Source organism: Coenobita brevimanus, chromosome 31, assembly GCF_032717465.1.
Source record: "Coenobita brevimanus isolate Jiangsu-jjx chromosome 31, ASM3271746v2, whole genome shotgun sequence".
In the NCBI taxonomy this organism is placed as follows: Eukaryota; Metazoa; Arthropoda; class Malacostraca; order Decapoda; family Coenobitidae; genus Coenobita; species Coenobita brevimanus.
The window spans coordinates 14616873-14635328 of record NC_136984.1 but is presented as its reverse complement, the minus strand read 5'-3'; the positions used below and the strand labels follow the sequence as shown (position 1 = coordinate 14635328).

The 18456-nt window shown below is 41.1% G+C and overlaps 1 protein-coding gene across 1 annotated transcript; it reads left to right on the top strand.

Moving 5' to 3' along the window:
• Positions 1 to 7532: 7532 nt before the first annotated feature.
• LOC145395508 (uncharacterized) lies at positions 7533 to 17730 on the top strand. Its single transcript, XM_080269117.1, has 3 exons — positions 7533 to 7738; positions 12788 to 12925; positions 17528 to 17730. Exons 1-3 carry the CDS (start codon positions 7533 to 7535, stop codon positions 17658 to 17660), a joined length of 477 nt encoding a protein of 158 aa, XP_080125243.1. The 3' UTR covers positions 17661 to 17730.
• The last annotated feature ends 726 nt before the right edge of the window (positions 17731 to 18456 follow it).

Genomic DNA, 18456 nt, shown 5'->3' with positions numbered 1-18456 from the left:
TTTAAGATTCCTCGGGATGGGAGCTGATGACAGAATATCATTGATCATAATACTAAATAAAGTAGGACTAAGCACACTTCCCTGTGGCACCCCGTTTTCCTGGATAAAAATATCCGATGATATGTTACGGGGCAATTTGACAGAGAAAGTTCTGTCCCTTAAGAAATATGAAATAAAAACAGGCAAATTTCCTCTTAAACCATAAGCATAGAGCTTCATTAGTATACCGTGTCGCCAGGTCATGTCATAGGCTTTATGGATGTCCAAGAACACCCCTATCATGAATTCTTTATTGGCAAATGCCTCTGCAATACAATGCTCCAAATTCATTAAATGATCTAGTGAACTTCTGTATTTACGGAAGCCACATTGTTGATCATTTAACAAATTCTTCGACTCGAAAACAAAAAGAAGCCTATTGTTAACCATACGTTCCATGACCTTACATAGACAAGAAGTCAACACAATGGGACGAAATGAAGTGGGATTCATAAGATGACCAGCCTCTTTGGGTATCGGTATGACGTGCGCAAAGTGCCATGAGTTTGGGAACGTTCGAGACGCCCAAATCTCATTGTACAATGCTAACATCTTAATCAGGTTGTCCTGATTAAGATGCTGGATCCTACCGTACGTGATGGTGTCTGGTCCAGGGCTGGTGTCTTTACAGGATTTAAGGGCAAGGAGCAGTTCATCTAGCATAAACTCTTGGTTGTACGGGGAGTCTACGTCTTCTGTGGCAAAGTCTAATATCTGTAGCTCAGCCGTGCGTTTATGATGTTGGGAACGCGGGTCATAATTGGCTGAGCTACTTACATGAGAAAAACTCCTGGCGAGGATGTTAGCAACGTCCACGGGCTCGTCATAGGTGGTGTTATTCACCTGCAAGGTGGTTACAGGGAAGTATGGGCGTTTATTATTTAATAATCTTATAGTGGACCAGACTTTATGTAATGGTGTTGTATGAGTCACCGTGGACACAAAGGACCGCCAGGAGTCACGTTTAGCCCTTCTTATTATTTTCCTTGCCTCAGCCCGTGCCTGTTTGTATGCAGTAAAATTTTCCTCAGTGGGCTGACTATCAAAAATCCTGTATCTCCTATTGCGTTTTCTTAATGCTTGTCGGCAATCCGGCGTCCATCAATGTGCTCTATGCTTCACATGAACTGTAGAAGTCTTGGGAATAGCAGCCTCAGCTGCGTGTAATATGGAAGTAGTTATATTTTCGACCTTAACATCTAGCCTATGGTCTCCCCAGATATATCTAAATTGACGATCCTTGAGAAGGATCCCCAATCTGCTTTCTTATAGTTAAATTTTGGAGGTGGAGGGTCCGAAATGATGTCGCGTGTATAAGAAAGACAGATGGGTAAATGATCACTTCCCAAGGAGTCGTCGTAAGGATCCCATGAGAAATCTTGATGTATACCAGGGGAGGCCAAAGATAAGTCAATGGCCGAAAAGTTACCAGTACGATCATCTACACGAGTCGCTCTACCATCGTTCAGAAGACAGAGGTTGGACTGTAGTATTAGGTCGGCTACTTGCTCCCCACGACCATCAATCCTCAAGCTACCCCATTGATAGTGATGGGCGTTAAAATCGCCCAACACTAACTTATTGCCAGGGAGATGTTCAAAAAGTGAATTTAAAGCATCACTATCAATGGGGCCATGTGTAGGACAGTACAGAGAGCAAATAGACAGATACGTGTTATTAAATTTTACTCTGCACGCGACAGCTTCCAGAGTAGAATTTAGAATCACTTCCGTTTGTGGGTGTGATTTGTGTGTGTATATGGCAACTCTGTGACCTTCATATCTTCTATACGAGTGATAGTGTTCAAACTGTGGAGGATCAGGATGATCCTCCAGGCGCATCTCCTGTAAAAAAACAACATCTGGCCTGTGTATTGACAGCAAGATTGCTATACTGTGTAACTTATTCCCGACACCTCTACAATTCCACTGTAATAGAGTGAATGCGGCGGTTTAAGATTTACGAGGGTGGCCAGTATGCTTAGTTTTTTTATGCCCCCCGCGTCCAGGCGAGTGGCTACTGGGGGACCTTTCCCGGTTCCTGTTCATGGAGACTTCCATATTGTCGTCAATGATAAGGCTCCCAGACTCCACCAAGGAAGAGCTATTCTTTCTCTCCCTCACTGGACCAGGAGCAGGAAGGACATGAGGACGTGACTGCTTAGTGAGGGTGGTCAAATTAATTTTGTCAGACTTGTCAGGCTTCTGTTTTGGCCGCACTGACTGCGAAGGAGCAGCGGCAGCCTGAGAGTATGATGTAGCAACAGGGATATCCGTAAGAGAGTTGGCACGTACAGGAGGCTTAGACTGAGAGGTAGGGCGTGGGGCACGAGGAGCGAATGTAAGGTCAGTCTGTGTCTCAACGGTGCACATCACGGGACGGGACACAACCGCCGATGCATAGGAGATATTAGGCTTGGAAGTTGCATGCAACTCCTTCACCTTCTTCCTTGCATCGTAAAAGGAAATGCCCTCAGTCGCTTTCACAGTGCAGACCTCTTTCTCCTCCTTCCACTTGGGACAAACCCTCGAGGAAGTGGAGTGAACATCCTTACAGTGAAAGCAGCACTCAGTCTCGGATGTACAGTTGTCAGCAGAGTGACCTACAGCCGCACACTTGCCACACACGATGTTGGAAGCCCAACAAGCCTTTTCATGATGTCCATAGAGCTGACATTTTGAACAACGAAGGGGATTCGGGATATAAGGTCTTACATTTACAATTTCATATCCTGCTTTGACATTTGTAGGTAGCAAAACTTTGCCAAAAGTGAGGATAACAGTGGCTGTCTTCGTCCTTACGCCTTCCTGATAACGAGTGATGAATCTGGCATCAATTACATCCTGCTGAGCAAGTTCCTGTATGATTTCTTCCTCACTCATCACCATGAGATCCCTGCAAGTGATAACACCCTTGCAGGAAATCATGGATGTTGGGATCTTGGCCTCGATATCATGGCAGTGAAACTTACGCAGCTTTAGCAAGTCTTTAACCTGAGCAGAATTGAATGTCTTAACCAGGAGGTCTCCATTTCCAAGTTTTTTTTACTTGTTCCACCTCTCCCGCACAGTGATCAATCACCTTCTTGACAATGAAGGGATTGAGTCTGGACAGGGGAGTGGAACCTAAAGCATGAAGTGTCACGTAGGTCGCATTCTCAAGGGGAACGTCAAGTGGGGATCGAGTCTGGCGTCCGTCAGTCTGGGGCCGGTCAGTCACGGTAAGGTGATTATCGTCAGGACTACCTCCCCCCCTGAAGGGGGGGGAGGCAGTAGGGGCGTCCTCCATAGGTACCACTTCCCCCTCGCGGGGGAAGTGGGAAGAAAGAGAAAAACGAGCAAGGGACAGAGTACCTGGGGAAGACCCACCTAGTCTGAGATTACCCTCTCAAACCACTCTCGGGAGGACGTGCCTGTGTGTCACTCACACCCCAGAGCGATCAGTGGGAGGTACACTCCAGAGGTGAGTAAGCAAAGGCAATCTCAGGAAACAGATATAGACACTATATCTCTAAAGAGCTGGGAGGAAAATTAGTACTAGCTAACCTAACTCTTAATCGCTTTATTTACAAAACTAATGCCGGTGGGGCAGCCCTGAAAGCTAGAGGAGAGCCAGAAAAACACGTCCGAACTCCCCACGACCATGCATCAAAGTCCGTCTGGGAGATGAGAGAAAGGAGGAGAGGCGGACGTGAGGGGGTGAGGAGGGTTAAAGTGTGAAAGGATGAAAGGAGGTGAGAGGGGAGGAGAAGGTGTGAATACTAGGGAGTGAATGATACAGGAGAGGCGGCAGGGAGTGAGTTTACATGCGGTGACGCCACCTATTAGGTGTGTCGGGCACTATTGTCCCATCACTCAGAGCACATGAAGTTTTGCCATCAGGTGCACAAATTTTGAGGAAATTACGCTATTAGGCATCTAGAACTTAGAGGGAGAGGAAATGGAGGATCAGCACAAGAGTATTTCAAAGTAATGTTATAGTGAGAGGTCTGACCAACGATTTCATTTTACTTAAAGAAGAACACATCAACCCTTCGCATATGATATTAGAATCAGTACTGCTGGAAAGGTGCCCTGAAGGGCAGGACTGACGCTGACTGGAAGGTTTATTACACCTGTTTGGATGAAGTTCGTTATGACAGCCAGTAACATGTGATGCCAAAAACATTGGTCGAGGAATGTATATGTACCCACGGTGGTTTTTACATGGTGGTCTATTAATTCTTGAGTATATCTGTTGTGGTACTTTTTTGCATTATATTTTAGGTGTTTTTTCATTCTTATTACAATGCCGCTCGTAAAGAAGAACTTCGTAATGATTGGATTGACTGTCATTTAGGACATTACTAAGCGAGAGAGAGAGAGAGAGAGAGAGAGGGAGGGAGGGAGGGATGGTGGATAGTGTGAAAATAGGGAAGTAAGAGAGGAGAGAGGGTTGAGAAAAAGGTAAGCGAAGCGGAGGGAGGAAGGGGGGGATGGGAGAGAGCAGGGGAGGACTCTGCCTGATATATAACCCCAACACCTGTCTACGCCACCTCATACACACACTCACCTCGTCTTTCACGCCTAGTAAGTATCAGGCACCACAGTCTCGTCAGCATTAAGTACTACAGATAGGGATTTTGTTGAGCTGTTGTGCGTCGTGGTCTGGTAAATGAGTGAGACCTATTAATATTTATCATCCGTCTAAGTGACCCTTGTGTAGTTAATTAGCATTTTTCTAAGTCTTATCTTTTCTCAAAGTTTGTTTCTGCTTGTGGCTCGTCAGTGTTCATAAATCGGTAAGTAGAAAGACAGATAAATAGATGGACAGATAAATGGACAGATAGATAGATATTCCTCATTCTTCCTCCCGCCACCCCAAGCACCGCTCCCTCATGTATTTACCTATATTTTGTACCCAGGCATTGTTGCTCTTTTCCAGGGTTGATTATATTTCTAGTATGTTTCCCCTCTCCTTTCCCCCCGCCCTCTCTCTCTCTCTCTCTCTCTCTCTCTCTCTCTCTCTCTCTCTCTCCCTCTCTCGAAAAATTTTCTTTGAAGGACGGGTTTGTCTCCATAACAACTTTCTCCCTGTCACGTTTCTCTCTTGAATAATTATCTTTGTACGATAATTATCTCACCACGACGCCTTTCTTGCCGTGAATATATTCTCTCAATTTTTATCTCCTGCAAGACTCTTTTCTCTTCATTTTTACTGCATTCATCCAGCCAAATCCAGCGGGTTTCCCAGCGACACTGAGTCAGTGTATCTTCTTGAAGGAATAATAAGGCAAGTGTCAACCACCAAGCTTTATAAACGTGCATCTTGAAGGAATAATCATACAAGTGTCAACCACAGAGCTTTATAAACATGCATCTGGTTGTACAGTCGGCATCAAAAGTTCATTCATTTCTCCTGCTTCTCTCTCTACGAGTTTTGGAAATAATTAAGTTGACGTCCACAACAACCTACACTGGACATTATATTTATCCACAGATCAGTGTTAATATGCTCATAATTTTTTCTTTTTTATGACGAAAAAGGGGAAGGGAAAACTAATGAATAAAAAAATAATCTACTCTAATTTACTTTAACTTGAACAAAATTTTCCACATCTCCATCTTGAATGCTGAATTATGGTAACAGATTAGCAATGGAATACCCTGCAATTGACTTACATGAAATAAGCTGCAAAAGGACAAAAACCTGGCCCAAGTTAGAGCACAAGCAGTATAGTGTCGTTGCTATGGATTCACCACAGTAATTTTCGTAGACCATGGGTGAAAAAGTAGGAGAGGTGACAGGACTTTTGATGCTGATTGTACATCTGAGGTGTGTCTGACGGATGTGTTCGACAGAGGGGACTTTTGGGATGTGCTGGAGGGAAGATGGTGGATAAGGTTAGTGTGAGTGCGGCTATCAGAGGTATCCTTAGTTTTTCTCTCCCACGGTGACGATTTTCTCAGAGATACTGTTCTTTAAATGAAACTTTCTTTTCTATTATTTTCTCTCAAACTTTTTTTTTTTTTTGTCTGCAGGACATTTTCCTCTCAGTCCTTTTCTCTCCCCAACACTTTTTCTTCACGAGAATTTTCTCTCAAGGACGCGTTACTCACAAAGTATCTTTTCTCCTGGACTCCTTTTCTTCAGCCTCTTGTTCAACACGACTGGGTTCCAAAATGGCAGTTTTCTGGCATGTCATTTTCCCTCACTCTAGACTAGCCTCGGATTGCACATTTTCTTTTTCTACAATGAGTTTTGTTTCAAGGATATTTGTGTCCATAACTGTTCTCCAATAAGATTATTTATTCAAGACCTATTTTCTTCCAGGACAGTCTTCTCTAATCACGGTTTTCCACCAGCAATTTTTTCCGCTTCAGTTTTCACCCAGGACGATTTATTTCATGAGTGTTTATTCTTGACGATAAACATTTTCTTCGATTTTTTTTTATTTTTTATTTTTTGACCGAGGATGAGGTGGAGGGATGGAGCTGAGAGGTATATGAGGGAGGGAGGGAGTGACTTGGGGGGAGGGCAGTCAAATGGTGGGTGACAGAGCGACTTGGAGGGGTTTTGTCTGCGGCCACCCTTTGCTGGATTAGGGCGTCGGACTATAGATTGATATTTGGGGGAGGCGGTGGCTCAATCGGTAGAGAGTTGGCCTGCAGTCCTGACGGACCCGGGTTCAAATCCCGCTGAGGCAGGGAACAGTTTAAGGATTTGAATTTCATAAAATCAGATTTTACTGATCTACCAGAAGACCCGCTGACATGTCGTAAAAATACCCCCGCTAATACCAATACACCAGTCCTGTATGAGACAGCCCTAGCATGTATTCAATATGGACGGTGGGTGTTAGTGCCGAAGTGGTGACATGTAGAGGTGTGCGGTACGTTGGAGGACTACTGGGCCTTGAAACCAGGCTGTGAAGCCTATGCCCAGAGTCGGTCACATAAAAAAAAAAAAAAAAAAAAAAGACAGATTTTCCCCTAGGATAGTTTTCTTCTTGGGCAGTTATCTTGCAGGACTTGGTTTCTCCTAATCTGCCTTCTTTCTGGTGCTTTTTTTTTTTCCAGTAATGTGAATTTTTCTCCTAAACGGTTTTTCTTGCAAATTGTTTTTCTTTCATCGCCATTACTTATTGGTTATTTTTCTTTCAAGCAACATCTTCTAGGCTTGAGGTGGTTTGGCCATGTTGAGAGGATGGAGAGTGAGAGACTGACGAGGAGAGTGTATGTGAATGAGGTGAAGGGGGGGGAGAGGGACGGGGAGGCCAAGGATGAGATGGAGGGATGGAGTGGAGAGGTATATGAGAGAGGGGGGTGTGAGCTGGGAGTAAGGCAGTGAAATGGGGGGGGACAGAGCGACATGGAGACAATTTGTTTGTGGCCACCCTTTACGAGATTAAGGCGTCTGGCGATAGATAGATAGATAGATCTTCTAGGAAAACTCTTGTGCAAGGATTTTCTTCTAGGATATTTTCCTTGAAGGACTTTTTTTTCTTAGGCGCTATGAGAGCCATTCAGCCGCTGTGCCTGGTGGTGGTGGTGGTGGTGGTGGTGTGCGTGGGTCCGGTGGCGGGCTGGGCAGGAGCAGGTTCGAGTCGAGCCTCCAAGATCACTGCCCTATCCTGTGGCACCAAGACCAACATGACGGTGGGAGAGCAAGTTGCCATCGAGTCTCCTAACTTCCCTTTGAACTACCCAGTCGACTACAGGTGAGTTATATAGACATACAGACCACAGGCACCTTATGGTTCTTTCTTGGTGCAAACGTTGAAGTATTACCTGCTACAGATGATGAAATATTAGATATAGAAGATTAAAACATGATACCTTACCTACCTATCCCTCTAAATCAACCGTATCTAACCTGGAAGCCACAGTGTATATCTTGGCAGGAAGTGAACAGTGGGATAATATATGTTACCTAGTCACAGAATTCCCAAACGACTTTTCTGACGCAATTTTTTCCGATGAACTATTCCACCGTCAACCCTCTCATAGACAGCCAACCAGGAGGCAGTGCAAAATAGTTCCTGAATTTTGGAAGCTATTCATTTACTATAAACGAATTAGATGAAGTTCTTGGTGGAGTTTTGGCTGAGGATTGTGTCCAGACTCTGTTATCAGCAAACATGCTAAGGAGGCGCTTCTGTAAGTATTGTCTACTTATCTTTGCCAAGCAGAGTTTTCCAAGACGTTGAACATCAGATCGGAACAGCGTGACGGGTTCGATGTTATACATGAGACGGCTGCTGTACCATTACAGTGACTCAACCATGGAGAACTACCGGTTGCAAGAATGTAACTTATACTTTACCATGCACATGAATTAACACTAGTGGAGTGAGCAGCTATGTCAATGCACCCGTCCTTTTTTTTTTTTTTTTTTTTTTAGCCATCCGAGCGATTAAAATCTCATGTCCTACATGGTAATTCAAGCAGTGATCCGATGTTTAGTTTTTTCTTCTTCAAACAAAGATGTACTTGGATGGACGGAGCCACAGTTCCTGTTGTATTTGTCCAGGACGCCTCAGAACGGAAACCACTGTCATAGATTCCCTGGCAATGAGCCGTACAGAAAACATTAGTATAAGGAACACCAAGCAGAACTGAACATTTTACAGGCGATGCAGAAACTCGTGCTAACGTTAGGCCACTTGTCCAGGTTGGTCCGCATACTACTCTCTTTTATCTTGGGCGATGCAGAGACCTCTTAATGTACTTTTGCGATACATTTTGGGTATCTTATGATATGACTAAGAAATCATGCGGCCCTTGCAAGTATAATGACTAATCAATCATGCAACGCTGCGAGTATAATGATGCAAATTAGACACTGATAAAGTTGACTGAGTCGTCCCACAAACGCACGAGGATTTGGGTGAGTAATAGACGCATCGTCCTGAATAACTGATGCTACTAACAATGTTCCCATTTTTACATTATTCGCGAAGTGAATGAGGGTGCTGTGTGTGTGTGTGTGTGTGTGTGTGTGTGTGTGTGTGTGTGTGTGTGTGTGTGTGTGTGTGTGTGTGTGTGTAGAACAATAGGTCAAAGGTCAAGATCACATGGCTAGATCAAAGCTCGATCTATCAAAAACAACTGTATTCTTTTTTATTTTTTTAAACCCAATTTTAGCCAAACTTTGAAGACGGGTTGCCAGTCAGGTAAAAATGGGGTGATTCAATTTTTTGAACAATCAGTGAAAGATCAAGATCACAAGGCAAAGTAAAATTTTGACTTGTTAACTAAATATCTCAGAAAGTCTTCATCCTTTTTAAAACAAGCTTGGTGGATGGGTTAAGGGTTAGCCAAGAAGTAAACTTAATGCAATGCAGAATAATTGGCCAAAGGCCAACGTCATGGGGCAGGGTTAAAAAAAAAAAAAAAAAAAAGTTTTATTAGCTTTAGACCAAACTTTGTAAAAGGTTTGAAGGTAAGGCTCGAATTAAATTATTTAGTTTTGAGAACAATTACAGGTCAAGGTTACAGGCCGAGGTCAAAGTTCGACCCATGAGTGTGCTTGCTAACAAAATAACTCAGTTTTCATAAGCTTTTAGCGAAACTTGATGGAAGGGTTGAGGGTCAGCCAAAGACCGAACCTTTTGTTTTGTGAATACTAGGGCAAAGACCACTGTCATAGGGCAAGATCATCTTCAACAATTTTTCTATTTGATTTAGACCAAACTTTGTGGAAGGGTTAAGGATAAGGCAAGATTGAGGGATTCGATTTAGAGAATAACCAAATGCCAAGGTCATGGGAAGGTCTCAGGCCGAAATCACAGGGCAAGGTCAGCTCAGTCTTGGTTTCATTTGATCCTAAGTAAGTGGAAGTGTTCATGATCAAACAAGAACATAGAAATACAATTTTGAGAACAGTCGATAAAATATCAGGGTTAAAGGCAAGGTCAAAGTTCGATCTGTGTGCCTGTGAATGAAAAAAAAAGAAAAAGAAAAAAAACAGGCACTAAAAGGGTTTTGATCTGATTTGTATCAGACTTGATGGATGAGTTGAGGATCACCCAAGATGCTGACCTGTTGTTTTCTCAGAATGATAAATCAGACTCAAAGTCACATGTCAGGCTAAACTTCAATAAATTTTTTTTACTAGCTACAAACTAAATCTTGTGAAAGGGTTCAGGTTAAAATAAGATCCTATTTTCAAAGCAATCAGGCAAAGGTTAGAGTCACAGGGAAAGATCGGTGGGCAAAGTGAACTCAATTTTGATCTGATCTGAACCAAAGATGATGGATGGCTCAAGAATTAAACAAGAATGAAGTAACTCGATTTTGAAAGCAATCTGTCGAAGGTCAAGAAGCACAGGACAAAGTCAAATCTTCGGTCTGTGGATCACTTGGTGGTATCCGGTGCTGTACACTCTCAACGTTCCTTCTTGTGTGCGTTATTTGATTTTTACAATTATTCTGGCAAATAAAAAAGTGCACAATATTTCTGTACTATTGCAAACTGCTTAATTATTAGTTTCCATAGATATATAAAACGTTATTATAAGAAACAATTACCGATATGATCATGCTTATTTTGCAGTGTCAGTGTTAGTGCTTTGACACACCTCGTGCTGAAAGGGTTATATCACTTCTTAATGGCTGGTTTTCCTGTCCTGCCTTAAAAATTTGATGGTTCTCTTTATCACGGCAGCATCGATTCCTAAATAACGTTATTAGTGAAGAAATATTACGAAATATCGAAGTTCATCCTGTCACCTTCAAATTTTAAACAGTTTCTATACACTGGCAGGTTCAGAGCAGACATAAAGTCAATACTTTGTTGAGGAGAACAGACCCATTTCTTGTCATATTTCATCAGAAAATTTCTTGCCTGGGAAAAACACTGATTTAGCTGCTCCACACTACGCTGATTTTAATAATGCTGTATCAGTGTCATTATAAAAAAAAAAAAAAATTGCATTGCACACTCCAGAACTATTATATTTAGTGATGAGATTTTTTTTTTTTATTAAGTGTGAAAATTTGTTTTTTGAACCTTAACATTGTATATAAGCTGATGTGACTGTCATAGCACTGTGGTCAGAGTTTAATAGGAATCACTCCTAAATCTTTAAATCTCTACACCTTATGAGTCTGATTTTTGACCTCTAATTAATTGCTTTTTTTTCTATCACTTATAACATGTAACATTTAACTGTGTACTAATTTGCCATTGGAATGACGAATCTGCACCATCCTTATGAGCTTGTTGTTAGTGCAGCCTGTCGTCGTCGTCGTGGTGTCCTCTGTACATCTTTATACGAAAATATTAATCCAATATCAGTGCAGTTTTGTTACATTTGAATGGAACAGGACATACAATTGATACCTGAGACACTATGCTGCCTACCATAAACGAGGAGGAAGCCACTCCATCTACCAAGACTCTTTACCCCCTCTTATGAAGGAGGTTACTATATAACTTTTACCGGTAATTACCAATGATGTAACTGAGTGCAATTATTTACCGAGGGCCTTTTAATAAGATTTTTTTTTTTTTTTGGAAGCCTGCTTGGTATAATGATATATGGTAACAGTTAAATAAATCATTCGAGGAATTTCATTAGACAGGATATTCGTCACCAAATCCGTGCAGGTTTAGGTAAATAAATTAGTTGTTCCAAGAGATCAGTAACTTTATAGTACTTCTAATGATGTTATCCAAGAATTTCCATCCAGCAAATTTTAAGTTAACGCTTTAGCAAATACCATGTACTCCTAGATCATAAGATATTTAGCTAACATCATCCATTTCCCAATCTTCTGGCATAACACCTTTATGCAGTGACAAGCTCCATAATTCTGCTAAGTGCCTCTGCATTTCATCTTTAACCTCCGAAAGAACCTTAAGGACACCTGGACAGATTTGGGGTTGTTGTTTTTCATCTTATTTAATGGCTGAAGAGCATCACCCTTTCCTACTGTATGGTTGGGAAGCTTATGATGGCAATTTATATGTGGACTGTAGGAGGTATCTCTGCTTGCGAATTAAATGTAGATCTGAGGGGAAAAAATCTAGTTCACTGCTGTCAGGGGTTAGTTCTTTATTTTTACTGACTACAGAGAGAGAGAGAGAGAGAGAGAGAGAGAGAGGAAGAGAGTATCTATTGGTTTTGAAAGCGTTCATGTAAAAACAATTCACAGGCCACAGTTTTGTTGTCCTTTCTAGCCTTTATACTAATGTTTTGTTGTCCTTTCTAGCCTTTATACTAATGTTTTGTTGTCCTTTCTAGCCTTTATACTAATGTTTTGTTGTCCTTTCTAGCCTTTATACTAATGGAAATGATTACTCTTTAATAACAGATGTATGACAACAGGATAGCAAATTAAATGGTTCTTCCCTAAACTTCAGTTGTGCAGTAATACAGACAAGGATGAAATGCCTGTCCAGTAAAAACTATTAGTGAAATGACTGAAAGTAACACGAACTTTACATGAAACTGGAAATCATAACATAGTAGGATTAATACTAATATTCTTGATATGTTTTACTTATAGTCCTGCATCTTGATCTTGAATTTGGCTCCCTTTAGTACTGTGTTTGTTTTTTTCTTGGATAGAACGTTTTGCGGGCTCCTGGCCTTTGGTTCCTTCTTCCTTGCATAAAAAAAAAACTTCCAACTGATCAAAAGAGTAGGGTAATAATCTAATTTTGTAGTAAAGCCAGAGAGTAAGGCCACAAAATGCTTAAGTCTGTGATACCCAGTTCCTTCTTCCAGTACATTAACAGTCAACTTTTCTTACAACTTCAGGTGCCAGTATGAAATAACGTGCAACGAGAGGAACGCCACACAGCTGACGTTTGTGTGTCCCTGGTTCAGCCTTGAGAGCTCCACCAACTGCATCAATGACCGGTTCATCGTCAAATACCGCGACCTGCCCAGAAAAACGTACGTGTTAAGTTTTCACCTCCAAGACGTCATTTGTTTTGCAATCCTGCTGTATCCAGACGGTGTTATTCAGTATCACTATCATCATCATCATCATCATCATCATCATCATCATCCGGACCTCCTTTCCCATCCTAGGACAGGGTGAGGAGTAGCAATGTCCAGACAACCTAAATTTGCCCACTGTAATGGTCCATGCTTCCATTCTCTCACAATTCAAGCCTCTGGAATCCTGGCTCTATCTGATACGCCAAAAACATTCATCACGTTCTGTAGCTTCACATTAACGTATCCGTTAGAGTCAGTATCAGCCCCCTGAATGCACTGGCAGTTTTTTGCATTCAGTATGTACCGATCACCAAGCAAATGGTTCTGGATCAGTACCTGCCTTTGGTATGCTACTGTATGTCTCTATAAGTACAGTATATAATGTTACTATCGGCATATTTCATACAGTTGTGGAGGCACTTTCTGATCTGGAGGGATTAGTTATAATTTACCAGTTCCCTTCAAGAGATTAACTGAATTAGGTAGATGTGCAATTTCTTCCTGTGCATTAAGTGAAAACATAGAAACCACATACCCAGTCCTGCGATACGCATGCCGATCTGAAAGAATTACAAAATACAGTATACCATAATAGTAGCAGTAGCAAAGGTTGTAGAAGTAGTAGTAGTAGTAGTAGTAGTGGCAGTAGTAGTAGTAGTAGTAGTAGTGGTGGTGGTAGTGGCAGTTAGTGGATGGAAGCCCATTGTACAATATTTACTAAGCTATCTAAGCAACATCAACCCTCCTTCAACTATTTTGTTCCCTTTAAAGCTTTGGAGGGGGGCAGACCCTCCTAAAAATAACATGGAAATTTAAGGTAGTGGAAGACATTGTCAAACAACCAGGCGAGCTGACCTGAGAAGATTCGTTGAAATCCATGGCTTTACTTTATCCTATATCTAATTTTTTTGGAGGGGGGAAGGGGGAGGGGAAGGGGGCTGACACCCCAAGATACATGGGGGCGGGAATCATGCTACCCAAATATCGAATTACAGAAAAGTCCATCGTACAACTTGCACCGTGATATCAAAATCATATCTGGCCTTCTTTCACTATTTTTTATTTTTTTTAAAATTTGTTGAGGGGGCTTACCCCCCTAAAAACCAGGGATGGAAGTATTTCTATAGTGGAAGAGTTTAGGAGTAACCGGGCTAACTCACCAGGGAAGTTTTATTCAGATTCATCAAATATTCTAGGGAATTCAGGCACACACACACACCCACCCACCCACCCACCCACACACACACACACACACAGGCTGAATCTCTCGCAACGGTACAGGGCGAGTTGCGGAGAATGATTGACTGTCCTGCTTCTCAGGATTTATAAAATAGTGTGGCGGTGGCAGAGGTACTCCCAGATAGAGTTCCTCAAGCTCAGTTTATTAAGTCTTAGTACCTGACGGTACAGCCAGACACCAATAAGTTAGTACGTGACGGTATAGGCAAGTGCCATTAAGTTAGCACGTGACTGTATAGGCATGCACCATTAAGTTAGTACGTGACGGTATAGCCAAGCTCCATTAAGTATGTGACGGTGTAGGCAAGCACCATTAAGTACATGACGGTATAGCCCAGCACCATTAAGTTAATACGTGATAGTATAGCCCAGCACCATTAAGTACGTGATGATATAGCCAAGCACCATTAAGTACGTGATGGTATAGCCAAGCACCATTAAGTACGTGATGATATAGCCAAGCACCATTAAGTACGTGATGATATAGCCAAGCACCATTAAGTACGTGATGGTATAGCCAAGCACCATTAAGTACGTGATGATATAGCCAAGCACCATTAAGTAACGAAGGCAACTTCTAAAACATCTTTAATTTTTCTTTTTTCTTTTTTTATATGCTCGACTCTGGGCAGGAAACAGATTGCATTTCAGTATACAACTCAATTAGCGTCATCAGATGTCTCAGTACTCATGTCCACAGTTGGGAGTTAGTTTTCCCCTTGGCAATCAAAAGTTCGTGTGTCAGTTTCACAGCACTATGACTTGCTTAAAGATCTGTTACAGAGATGAAATTCTTGAGACTGATGGAGGATCACTTAATGTTTTCTTTCTTTCGTCGTCATGCCAAGTAATAACCAACTCTTTTTTTTTACCTTAGTCATCCACAATCAATGAACATAAAGTTACTACTTAGCAACTCGTACTCGAAAACCTAAATCACCTGTATGACGTCAAATGAGCCAATTTCAAATGCTGATTTCCCATGTCTAAAAGCTAAAAAAAAAAAAAAAAATTGCTGCAACACGGTACTCCATTTTGCATCACTAAGCATTCCTGTTTCACTCTTGACATACATGTTTTAGTATACAGCTACTCAAGAAAGAAAAAAAAAGATTTGTGACGTCATATGAGCTACCGATATTTCTTACAATGATTCTGGGGTACTAGACACCGCTTTTTGGATAAATTTGTCCTACTGTTATAATGCTTTGTATTAATGTTGGAGTACTTTGCTTACCTACATGGTATATAATAATGCACAGCACACTTGCTGCTGAACTAAGTATTCCATGCACTGATTCATCTCCTTAATTCACCTTTAAATAGAGAAGTACTGTCTACATAATGAAACAAAGTACATTGTAACGATAAGGCATTTTCAGTTCGTCACAGACATTTTTCACGTCGTTGTGTCTAAGTAGTTCATACTTCAAGACAGCCCAAGCTGGGTCAAGACTAAAACAGTGTTACACTGAAAACAACATTATTATGTTGGTTTAATTCACTCTAGTAGGCTGGGAGGACGGGGCCAGGATCTTTTTTCATTTATTTATTTATTTATTTTTTTATGTGAAGTATAGACGTTCATTGTTAGGTGGTAAGAGCGAGTGAACTTAGAAGGTATGGTAGCATAGGAAGAATGACCAAGAAAACCATGGTAAAAATGGTACACATGACGAGGTGCAGGCTCCTCATAGCACCTCTTCCCGGCTCTTCACCGCAGTGTTGCATCTTTATCTCGTTTCTATGGCTACTTCAATTGTCACTGCTCCTCTGAACTGTCTGCTTGCATCCCCCCGCCACTACGAAAGGCGCGTAGCACCTGTCTAGCAGCAAACTCTCATCCCTTTTCTGCACTTCTGTCCAACTCTTTGATGCACTAGCTAATCGTTACTTCCAGTCTTCATACACGCAACAGGTCAGCTCTGGAACTGTCTCCTTCTGTATTTCCTACTGCCTATGACCTCCAGTCTATTAAACACAGTGTGTCCAGATACCTCGAAATGAACGGGTATTGAACCTGGCTCTCTCTTATTTTTTCTTGGGGGGAACAATCTTGCGAGTTTCTAGTCCATGGTTCCTTCTTCCTTGAAAAAAAAAGAAAAAAAAAAAAGAAAGAAGCTGAACATGGTTAGTGAATGTGACAATACTTGAGGTATAAAGATGAGGAGGGAAAAGACTTAACAGAGAAAACAAGTGAATTGACATTATTTATGAAGATGTTCAGGAATAGACTGCACTCATTTTTACATTTTTCATTTGAATGAGTGTTTTGTATCCTACAGGCATTTTGAAGCACTATTTATTTATTTATTTATCTATGTATTTATTTTGATGAGTAGATTGTCAGGCCTGTTGAGTGGGGCCAAGAATTTCAAAACTTAAATATTGAGTGCATGAATGTGTGGCCTGTTTCAAATGCCATTTTTTTTTTTTTTATTGTTTACCTACTTCTGTGGTTGCCTATTCGTTTCCCTGGAGTCCTCCCTCCACAGTAGGAGTAGAAAATAGAATGATGATCATGATGGTGGTGGTGGTGGTGGTGGGGAGGAGGAGATGAAGGAGTAAGTGGTACATCACATTTTCGTGTCTCAGATGTATCAGTATGTGTATGAAGATAAATGTCTTCCATCATAAGTCTCTCTCTCTCTCTCTCTCTCTCTCTCTCTCTCTCTCTCTCTTTACTACTACTACTACAGCAATATACTGTAGCTCTATCCAGTGGCGGGTTAGGTTTTGTTTTATTATACCTGCTACCTGCCTAAAATAATATTCCCTATGAACACTTCAGTATCTCCCGTACTAAAAGCAATTTTGTGTCCAGTTCCAAGAACTCTCCTGCCGGAAATCCCAGTACATATATCAGTTGAAGACATCTTCTGCCCTCCCTGACTTCACACTGCTTCTCACACTCCATCTCATCTGTGATTACATTCACCTTCTCAACCAATAACCTACTATAAGCATTTCCTGCCACACTAAAGAATCACATACCCTTTAGTTTTCCCATGCCCTGTTGTCATTCTTTATCTTTAAAAATGGTTTTACAAACCACTGGTCGTGCAAATTCATTTTCAAACAGATTTTATTATTGTTGTAATTCTGTAAAAAAATATATTTTTTCCCTCCACGAGCACACACGTTGTGCATTGTCTTACATACATCCCTACAGAGTACTGTCGTTTGTGACGATGAAAATGTTTCAGGAAGTAACCAAAGAATGGGAACAATAACACAGGAACAGTGACCCTCCCGCCCATCTCCCCTTACGGTGAAATTACGCTGTATTTAATTATTACCGCATCTTTGTGCCAGGTACTGCGGGACCAACTCCCCCAATGGAGTAATAACCACGGACGGGTGGACACGGATCACCTTCTTCAGCAACCCACTGACACCCGTGGCCACAGGCTTTTCGTGTACTCTGATCTGCAACAACAGAACATAACCACCCCCTCCACATGAAACCCTTCAAGCAACTAAGTTTTCATCGTATTACAATAAAGTATTATCAGTAATTACGAATATTGTTTGTTGCTTGTAGTATTAGATCTTCATTAAGGATATTCACGTAAATATAACCAGGCACTCTTTTGGCTTGTAGAAAACTTTATATATATATATATATATATATATATATATATATATATATATATATATATATATATATATATATTTACAATGAGTAATATTGTCATACTAACATCAAGGTGCCTTAGGCATAATGGAAATAAAATGTGAGGAATTTCTCCAGATTTTCGTCACCAGCAATTATTTATGTATAATTAACCGAGCTGGGCATAAGAAAATACTGCAAAATAAACATATATAAAACTCGCGGTGATATTTGAAAACATACTGATATATATATATATATATATATATATATATATATATATATAGATAGATAGATAGATAGATAGATATATAGATATAGATATATAGATATTCCAAAGCCCAGTTGGATATTTACTGCTTCTGTAGATCCAAGCTTCTTACTGGCCTGCAATACTGCAGGCTACTGCCACATGCCTGCAGTGATATTTTTTTAAGCAGCACGAAACTTTACAACAGATGCCATTCAGTGTAATTAGTGTAATTTCAAAATTAGTACTGTGAGAACACTTTTTCGGACAGTCTTTGTGTTGGAAGAAATACATAATAGCGCGCTGGTCGAACACGTGACCTGAATCGCGACATAGAAAAGTCGTGTTTAGCTACAGTATGAGTGGGATGACCTTCAT

Bases quoted from the DNA above. Each gene is read 5' to 3' on its own strand.
- LOC145395508 (XM_080269117.1), top strand. From the start codon at position 7,533: ATGAGAGCCATTCAGCCGCTGTGCCTGGTGGTGGTGGTGGTGGTGGTG. The intron at 7,739-12,787 runs GTGAGTTATATA...TTACAACTTCAG, and splicing joins AACTACCCAGTCGACTACAG to GTGCCAGTATGAAATAACGT. The intron at 12,926-17,527 runs GTACGTGTTAAG...TCTTTGTGCCAG, and splicing joins CGCGACCTGCCCAGAAAAAC to GTACTGCGGGACCAACTCCC.